The 10,412-nt window shown below is 36.8% G+C and overlaps 1 protein-coding gene and 1 long non-coding RNA gene across 2 annotated transcripts in view; both read left to right on the top strand.

The window, feature by feature from the left end:
* The first annotated feature begins 389 nt into the window (after nt 1–389).
* Nucleotides 390–4,776, top strand: LOC109467445. The gene is made up of 3 exons (XR_002140081.1): nt 390–431; nt 2,894–3,026; nt 4,735–4,776. It is a non-coding gene; the product is annotated as an uncharacterized LOC109467445 (long non-coding RNA).
* Nucleotides 4,777–5,593: 817 nt separating this feature from the next.
* LOC109467279 (phospholipase D1-like) overlaps nt 5,594–10,412 on the top strand; it is a 29,478-nt gene continuing 24,659 nt past the window's right edge. The window contains exons 1-2 of the mRNA XM_019765223.1: nt 5,594–5,606; nt 6,007–6,163. Coding sequence (XP_019620782.1) covers nt 5,594–5,606; nt 6,007–6,163 — 170 coding nt within the window. The remainder of the gene's footprint in view (nt 5,607–6,006; nt 6,164–10,412) is intronic.

The raw sequence follows: 10,412 nt of genomic DNA, 5'->3' as shown, positions 1-10,412 counted from the left end.
CGCAAAGCGAGAGGTTTCCAAATTCAGCGTAGAGCGTTGTCGGGACCCCCCCCCCTCCATGCAGTCCCTCCTTTAAGTTTACCATCCTTCTAGTCCTACAATTTACAAAATTAGCAGCACTGAGGACACAGTTAATATTTATAGATTATTACATGTGTATATGGCAGTGTTAAATTGAGAATCATAGAATTAACATTACACACATAAACATACAAGCAAAAACATTGTGCACTACTCTATATAGTATAGGAATGGTGGGCACTGTGGTGGAACATAATGAGCAGTATTACTAAACAGGGTGATGACATACAGGCTACTGTATTTGTTTGGCCCAGTCATGCCCATTGTAATCCTGAGTATGAGGAAAAACTGGTCTGTCAACATAGGTTGGGCCCTGGCACACGCGTAAAGCGGCACATCTGATGATAACGGTATGTTGCACCTTTGTATATTGAAGTCATTGGTATGTTAGGGTCATATCCTGATTGACATATACAATGTATTTGCCAAAAGCACAAGATTGTAGTAATTTGTACAAATGGACATGTAAGCCTCAGAAAGATGGTCTCTCTTGTACTATGCTGTAAGCATTAGGACATCATAAAAGGCTCCAATCCTTGGAATAAGTGATTTTTTCTAACAGTTTATCTAAAAAATAAAAAAAAACAGCCTTGTAGCCTGTACGAAAACATGCTGATTTTTTACAGTAAATTGTCTGGCAAATATAAATTAACATTACAACAGAGATTAATAGTAGTATGTTTGCTAGAAATTGTACTAATTGCTTGTTTTTCAGTTGTGTATAAAATGCTATAATTATTCAGTCGTTCAAGAAGAAATACTAGTAACTGAAAATTGGAGGTAGTTATACTTATAGGGAGGTTTAAACTATTTCACACAATAGTGTTGAGGTTGTTAAGTTATCCATTAACATGTAGCTGTGTGTGTACATTAGTTACTGTGGAATGTGGATTGGAAGACAAGCAAAACAGACTACTTTGATTAAATTCTGGGTGTGGAAAACTTACCTGTCACCAACAAAATTTTAATTTGTCCAAGGAGAATATTTATTACTGGCACTTCAGTCAAATAAACTGGCAAAATGAATTGTATGTGTCAAGAATTGGGCATAAACTAACTTCTTGAGATCATGGAATGCCAGAAAGAAAATTTAATGGCTTTGAATCATATTGTTTTACTGATCAAAGATGCATGCCTAATGCCCAATTTAAATTAATATTTCTGTATCATTTTTATCTTAAAATATTGAAAACAATATATATCCTGGCCACCCCCATTGACTTTGAAATGGAATAACCCTATGGCATCACTTGGTCAATATTGAAATTGCCACGTCCAAGTATACAGGTCATGTTTTCATTTCTCTTTTATATATATATATATATATGATTCTTTAATCGTTAAAATGGTAATTTTTACTCCGTGAAGGAGGTCAGGACCTCCGGACGGAGTGTTGTAATCGGCTGATTTTTCATGTTCGCAGTCAAAACACTGGGTTCTCTTTGTGTAATCGGCACGCAATTTTATACGCCGTGTGCGGGCATGCCCGTGTTGATGCACGAATGTGTATTTTTGCCGTTGCTGCTTTCGCGGTCAATGTAATATCGCAGACGCACCCCTACAATTACGAGGCGAATTGGAATGGTCCAGAAAAACGCGTTGTTTGGAATAGCAGTGGGGTTCAAAAAAGTTCATGCAGATACGGGGTGGTTTTTATAAGTGGTTCCAGATGTTTTTGCCCATGGTTAAGAGATGCCAAGTTTTTTGGAAGATGTTCGCAGCCAAAACGCATTCTTCCGTACGTCGCATTTCTGTGTAATTTCGCATGTGGTGTTGCATTATGTCCGGGATGATGCACGTCTTTTTATTTTTACCGTAGCTGTTTTGATATTGGAGTAAATGCTTATTTTCGAAACATCCCCATTTCTTTGAAATGGTTTCGTCTGTTTATGCAACTGTTACTGCGCTAATGACGACCAGTCGCGCTGTCCTGATACACCGCGAATGTGCGAGTGTTCCCTGTAGACAGTCCCGGGAGTCATTTTTTTGTCACATTCCAGGAGCCAAACCAAAATACGTTCATGAACCGAGTCCAAAAAACCGAAACGTGAAAATCGGATGATCGGACCTGATGTACATTTCTCTTTCTATAGATTGTACACACAATACACACATCTTTAGATAATCTGGCCATGGCAGGTTAAAAAAAGTAACCCTGAATCATACTAGATTAGCGTAAATGCATGTTAATGCGTTCAAAACAAGAAAAAAATTGTTTCCGGGTATTAATCTCTTGAATCACGGCGCTGAATATTGACGCAAAAATATTTCGGGCATCGCGCGCCCTTCCCGCGTCACGTGTAGGCATCTCGCATCTCTGATTGGTTGTTGCGTCTTAAGATGACTGAGCCGACGCGCGTTTAAACAATTTTTCTTTGTTCGATTTATCACACTTCACAGAGAATTGTCGCCAATGGCTACTTCTTTTTGTTGCAATATATAATACTTCACGGAGAATTGTCGCCTATGGCTTCTTGTTTAAATTTATAATGGATATACTATAATGGATATATAATTTTGCATATTCTACATATGGGTATATAATTTGGATATTGTACATATCATGATCTTAGTCTGTTATTTTTAGTTCTTGATAGACTAAAACTGTATGTAGTGGTATCTAGTTACAGATGACAACTATGATACTAGAAGTTACATACTATGTCATGTATATGTCAAGTGACTCTTCAGAGATGTAAATTTTTACCAAATTTTCAATGTTACAATATTTGATTTATTTTGTATTACATACCTGTGATTGTTTTTGATGTCTTATAATTAATTCTTCATGGATGTTTGTTACCACATACAGTTTCTGTGAGCCAAGATGCCTCGGGTGTTGATGCGAGCAGACACCATCAGTGCAGACCCTGAGGAAGATTTTGATGTTCTAGACTTCCACGAGGATGCAGAATCTCCACTTCCAACCCCTGATCCAACCTCAAGTAAGCACAAATAATCTCACTAATCACATCAGGGCTCAAAATTAATTTTTATGCTTTAAGTTTAACTGAAGAAAAACATATTGCTTTTGCTCAGTTTCCTCTTCTTCAAACCAAAAAGGTCAATGACCTGAACCAGACTGTCTGTTACCATTGTAACTGGTGTTGGGTTACATCATGTTGCAATTTTATAGCAGGAGGGATTTAGCATTTATGTATGAATGTGTTTGAGTAAGAATTAACAGAGCAGACCATATGCGAAGGTAAACATTATGCATTTGCTAAATGCAAGGTACACAAAATTTTTTGGGGTGCACCATATATGATAGAATAAGTATAATATCAGAAAAAGCTATTAGTAATTATGTAGCATTTCTAAAAAAAATACTCTAACAATACATGTAATTTTACTATTTTTCTAACACTTAGATGTTAAGAATATGATGTTAATACAATACATTTATATTTAACATCTTTAGCATACGTGCAAAAGTATTTGAAGAAAAAAATGGGTACACATCCAAAATTGGGTGCACTAAGGTGCACATGCACCCAGTATTTTGAGCCCTGCATGCGCACATATTCCTGTGTATTATTGATGTTTAATGTTCAATATACAAGTCACAAGAGGTCAAACTCATATTTGGCATGGCTTCCAGGTAATTCAAGGTTTAAGTCATTCCTAAAGACATTTGAATGTGGGTCAATCAATATCTACTGCACCATGTACAATTGTATAGCCTACAGTACCTGCCAATCGATACACATACGTGACATTGTGTACATTACAGAGAGCAGACTCAGTGTTCACACCAGGATTTTTCACAGCATAGGGGTCACGTGCATAAGGGCAACTTTAGCGGCGCAAGTCGCGCTTTGACCCGAAAAAAGAATTTAACTTATAACCCCCTGAGACACTATTTCTCACTTTTTGATGGACAGATTTTGTTAAGTTAAGGTTTTCCCTTTGCTAAAGCTTAATTCTAAAGTAATATTTTCATTTTTTTAGCAAGATTTATTAATTTTCTTACAAAAACACCCCTATGCTGGTTGAAACACAGCATAGGGGTCCAAATCACAGCATAGTCTGGGGACCAAATTACAGCATAGGGGGCCCTATGCTCAAAAGGCCTGGCGAGAACACTGAGACTGTACTATAATACCTAACATGTAGCTATAGGCTAGCCTGCTTGTCTCATTATTTGTGAATGACATTTTGTGTGTGACTGTGTGTGTGTGTGTGTGTGTGTGTCACAGTGATTGCTACTTGGAACATCTGACAGTCTTCAAAGTCTATCCAGTTGCTTGAGTAACAATAGTTGTAAATGTTGTGATTATCCCAAAATTCATGCACAACAGTTTTGGACATTTTACATCAAGTTTGAGACCTCTAAGTCTGTTAGACAAAGCCAATAAGAAAAAAAAAGAGCAAAAAAGGCAATTATCATATAGCCAGAAGACATTAACCAATCAGAAGGCTCCATTTCTAATCAGTTCAGGCCGTAACCTCAAAGTGGTTGATTATTAGAGTAACCGACCACTTTTTGGACCGTACCATTATACAGGGGACAGGATACTAACAGTATCACAATTAATTTTGAATCACTATTGAAGAGCCAAGTTATCAGTCATCAAGTTTCTCATGCTTTGACGCTTGTTCGATGCCTAACTGCCGATGTGTCTAACTTTTGCTCTCTCCCATACTGTTAAGTACATGTACCTACTGGAGTGAGGAGGAAGAAACAAGAAGGTATCTAGTACACCTGCATGGGAATGTGACGTGTTAGAATCATGGCTCTATGCATGTCTTTTATGTGAGGGAAAGGCAATGAAGTTCAATTATCATAAACCTTTGAACCCCAAAATCCAATTAATTACCAATTCCCTACTATCCAATCAGAGCTCTTTGGAGCTGATTTTGACCCAATGACATTATGACTTTGCCAGGCCAGTTAATGAAGATTGACGTTACAAATTTTCATCATTGCCTGACCAAAATCTACCAAAGTGGATGATTGATGTAAGTAGATTATGAAGGATTTGAGTTTTACTGGTTCAAAAATTGTATTTTCTTGCCGCCCCCCTTTAAGGCCTCACTAGTGCACTGTGATGAAGCTGCATGGTTAAAACTCATTATGTAGTGATTCGGGTGACCAGTCTAGTGCCTAGTAGTCTGACAAAGAATGATTGACTCCACTTTGTTTGTCTAGGTTGAGTAGGATTGAAAATTGACCTTCTAGATTGGACTCTCTGCAAAGCAATCTGATGTTCAACTTTCAATCTCTATTATTGTATTTCTTGACAATTTTCTTCAGTTATTCTTCAGTGTCACTGGGATGTTGTAGTTACTTTACGCAGAATATTTTACGGTTTCATGTTTTATATTTTAAGCTTCCCAAGATACTTATTTTGCAGGGAGTCGTGAAATGATTTATTATGTCTTATTGGAGACGTTGAAAATTGACAGTACCATGATCATAATTCTCCATATCAATCCTTGAGAGCATACTGCATGATTGTACACTGTCTTTCACTTTATTGCTATCTTCTATTGATAATATTGATACCAAATGATTGATCAAGGTTGAAGACTTGAGTGCTTATAGGTACATTGTATACATTGTACGTTGTTTACGTCTTTTTATGGTTTGGAAGAGAAACAGCTTGATGCAACCTTTAATTCAACGTCAGACTGTTTTTTGGCAACCTCCAAGGGGCAGAGCTTATTACATTTCGTAAAGGAAGACACTAAGTTGAATGACCTTTTCCAAAATCATATCCAGTTGCTTGAGTAACTGTTCTTTGGCATATCTTAAGTAAGCCTGAATGTCTATTATTTAGTAACCTTCACCAACGTTCTTAGTTGAATGATTGTAGATCTTTTAATTTGCACGATATTGCACGATAACAGAGTGAGAAAGACCTTTGCTGCCTTGTGTTAAGAGTGAAGATTGTAATTATTTGCCCCATTTGTTCCCATCAGATACAAGTCCCTTCAAGGTTCCGTTCTCCAGTATTCACAAGGATCCGGTCCCCTTCAACCACCCCAAACGGGCAGGGTTCATCCCGGGAGAGCCCATCGATGTGAAGATCATTGATGTAGAGAGGAGCTACAGAAGGAAACCACTCAACCCTAACCTGTGAGTGTGTGTGTGTGTGTGTAAAGTAGTGTGTGTGCAATTGTGTGTATGCTACAGGAGAAAACCACTCAACCCTAACCTGTGAGTCAGAGTGGGTAGTGTGTGTGTGTGTGTGTGTGTTAAGAGCTGTGTACCAAAACAAATTTTAGGTACAGGAACAGGAACAGGACCTGGTACAGATACATTGTACATGCATGGGTTCAGGTACAGGTCCTGTACCTGAACTATTCAACAAATTAACATTATTAGACAAAACGGGCAAAACTACATTGCACACTTGAAGATTTTTTAGTTTTCATCTCCAACATTAGTGGCCTCGTGTGCCAAACCTTCAACCAAAGTGACTTCTACATCTAGAGAGAGTGTTACAATGTAATAAGCAACAGATCTTTCAGGTTAGTAAAAGTCTGTAAAAGTATAACACAAACACACTGTCTTGTCTCTGGGACCCATGAGGGGGACCATCTTTTTAACAAATTTTAGGCCACAAATTGGCATATATAACTTGTTATTTGATTCTCCCAAAATCAAACATTTCCATCCAAACTCTTCATACACATTTGTTATAGCATGCCCAATTCTACCCTATCCTCAGAGGATGATATACACCACAGTGGCAGGTGCAGTACATCTGTATTCTGTGTATTAGCTGGGAGATTTAGGGAGAAGTGATAAGATTGCCCTTGAGAGTCTACCCCAATGTATTATTCTGTCTAACGCAAAGCAGAGATTTAAGATGAAAGGCATTCGGTTCACCACATGTCACATGTCATCAGTATGGATTGCATAGAGCTCGAAATACTGAGTGCATGTAGTGCACCCAAATTTGGAGCTGTACACCCAATTTTTTTTCTGTGGGTGCAGTCAAGTATTTTTGTACTAGGTATTTTTGTACATATCATTGAACATGTACATGTACAATGAATTAGTGACTATTACAGGATTGTCTTGGCATCTAAGTGTCAGAAAAATAATAAAATCTTTGTTGTAGTACTAAGATTTTGAAGTTGGCTCCCATTTCAGATTCAAGCTCAGAAGAGGAGCAGCAAGATCTGTCATTAGGTTTTGTTTTATATGGTGCATCCCAAAAATTTTTGGTGCACCTAATTTTTTACCTAATTTTTACCCAATTGCCAAAAATTAATTTCAAGCCCTGTTGTAGCAAATCTCAGCAAACCTCAGTAGACATGCATAAACCATGTAATTTCTCTCAAGTCCATGCCGTACTTGGCTGTAATCTTGTTGTGTGACCTTGAACAGTTTCAAACTGTCATGGGGAACATGGATCGAACCGGAGGGGCCCAAAATTCCCCCTGAAAGAATTAAACATTCCCTCTATAACATAATCTCTTCTTGCATACCAACAGAAATAGATATAGTATGAAGGTATAGAAAGCAAATTGTAGAAAGTGACAGAGAACATTTTTTATGGTCATTGCCTCAGAAATGTTTTGTTGATGAATGACAAAATTAGCAGACAGCCTCCACTGAATGTAATGACTTACATTGGCCTCATTCAATCCAATATTCCACCTCATCGATTGATTGAAGGGGGGAAACATAATTGTAATTGGTTTTCTTGCCATATGGTCAGGTTTGTGTACATAACTGTAATTCATCTCAAAACTGGGCATTACTTTAATGGTAGTTCTTTGGGCGACAGTTCAAAGAAATTAATTAGATGCACAGAATACGACCCCTGACCTCACTTGACCCAGCGGTCATCTGTTTATTGTCATCACAAGTAGCGGGCGGTGGGAGCTCACGTACTCGAGCTCATCTGAATTTTATTACTTTAATGTGATAAAAGTTAGCCAAGGTGTATTTTCTTCACATAAAAACTTGAATATTTTGTTTTCAGAAATAGTTGAATCCAATATTCTAGCTGATAGGGATGATGAAATATGTCATTTTTAGTTTTTTTTTAATTCCGTCTCTTTATTGATCTTCATTTCTCACCCCATTTGTGTTACTGTAATTAAAAGACACGAAATTCGTTTGTGTCACACTAAAAAGGCCCAAATTGATTGGCATTTCATCAAGCTTTTCAGAGTAAATGATCTGAATGAAAATAATGCATCCACCAATCAAGAGTAGTTGTGACTGTCATTGAATGTTATTGAGAATTCCTTCACATCTTGTATCATGTTTGATTTTGCCAGTCGTAAAGCAAATTATGAACATTATGCTATACATGTATGTAGCACAAGCGTAACATTGAATATTTAGCTTGAAATCTTGATAATAGAAATGATCTAATGCACATATTCCTGTCAAATTCACAGCACTTAGTACCTCTTGAGCAAGTTGTTTAACAAGTGTATAGTTACAATACAATATTTACCTGATAATATTCACTTTTAAGGCAACTTTACCTCAAGTTTATCAATCTAATAAGTAATGATATATGTTTAACGTTATATATGAATATGTTTTTCAATATATGAATGTGTTTCAATCTAATTCATCAATCTAATAAACAATGTTTATATATGAAATTCAATATGTTTATATATGAAATTCAATATGTTTTTCTCCATTCCCTTGCAAAAGAATATTGATTAATTATGCTGATTAATATAATAGTCCCATTTCTGAAAAGATATATTATGCTGTCCATATGAAAGGCTGTTTAACTCTCTCCACTGAGCAGTAAGATTAGGTCTAGCCTTGAAATATGGATTCACTCATTATTAATAATCCATCAAATCAGTCAATAAGCTAGGACATCATAACAAAAATAGGTCATGGGGTTACCTGGATATTGCAATAATCTTTCCTTTGACACCATAAAGCTTCTTTGAAATTCTGTTTGTAGTAATGCGAAGGGAATATTTGCTGGGGCAAGCAGTCAAAATTCTGGTGGAATTACAAGTACAAAGCAATAAGTCATGATCAAAGTAGTCATACAGTGATGTCAGATGGTTTTGACATGCTTGTGCATCAAGTGAACTAAACCTGTCAGGAAGAGTTATTCAATGGTGAATTACTGACTGGAGTGTCATAAACACCAGCAGACTCGCCATACTCTTGGTAGTGGCTGTCAACACTATTACAGTGTAACTTACAGCAAGTTTATAGCTTATACAGTGATCCTATAGGAGTGATCACTCTGTGAAGGTGACATGAGCAAATCTCTGTACTGTGACCCTCATCTTTTGGGTCAGTGATGCTTGATGGCACTAGGCTAGGTGAAGAAAGGGTTGTACAGATCAGTTACTCAAAATCTACTGCAAAATGACATGAAATACCCACCCAACTGAAAAGCATGTGATCATTCTACATTTTATGTTTACTAGTATCCCTAAAACATATCATAATGTTGTATTTATGTTTACCAATTGAAAGAAAAACATGTTGTTTTTGCTCTGTTTCCTCTTCTTCTCCAAATCGATAAGGTCAAGAACCTAAACCAGACGTCTGTCACCATGGTAACTAGTGTTGGGTTACATCATGTTGCAATTTTATAGAAGGAGGGATTTAGGATTAAGAATTAACAGAGCAGACAATATGCGAAGGTAACCATAATGCATTTGCTTTGCAAATTTTACCTTAATTCTAGTTTATTATACATGAAATCACATATTTATCATATTCTGAAATCTCTTGTATACTGGACATTTCAGCAACAGAAACTGCTCTCACTGTTAACCTAATCAATCTAAGTTACTAACTGGAAATAGGTCAGTCTAATGGGAGGTCGTTAAACATTCAGATGCTTCCGGTAAATTTATAAAGCAGGTTACAGAAGGCCATCTAGTAAAGAGAGAGCCTATTACATGTATATATTTTCTGGTTGGCCAGATGGTTGTTTTCTATCTGGGTGACTCTGACCTTGAATGCTTCAGAAAGGTCCGATAACCTAAAGGTTTAATTGCATATTCTGCTAAAAGAACTTACTAGGAACAAGATGTCATTTCTGCTCTATCAAGCAAATGGAAAATTGTAAAAATTCTGAAATTGCGACACAGATTTATTGGCCAATTTGCAGTTTGGCAGGCATAAGTATAGAAAGAAACCACTGACACATAGTAAACAGAATTATTTTGACCCAGATTCCAATATAAAAGAAACTTGAAGAAAACTCATAATCAAGGATTTAATTTCTTTTTGTCAAGTCATGCCAACACTTTCTCTCTCTATGATCTATCTGGTTTATCCTCTTGTTCCCCATAATCGAGGGTTAGAAGTGCTTGCACACTGATGCTTGGGTTTGATGGTAGCTCGCATTTGCTTCTGCCCTCTGGTT

Source organism: Branchiostoma belcheri, unplaced genomic scaffold (genome assembly GCF_001625305.1).
Source record: "Branchiostoma belcheri isolate BF01 breed outbred unplaced genomic scaffold, Haploidv18h27 scaffold18, whole genome shotgun sequence".
NCBI lineage: Eukaryota > Metazoa > Chordata > Leptocardii > Amphioxiformes > Branchiostomatidae > Branchiostoma > Branchiostoma belcheri.
Note: the sequence above shows the minus strand (reverse complement) of the source record. Positions and strands in the feature narration are given on the sequence as shown.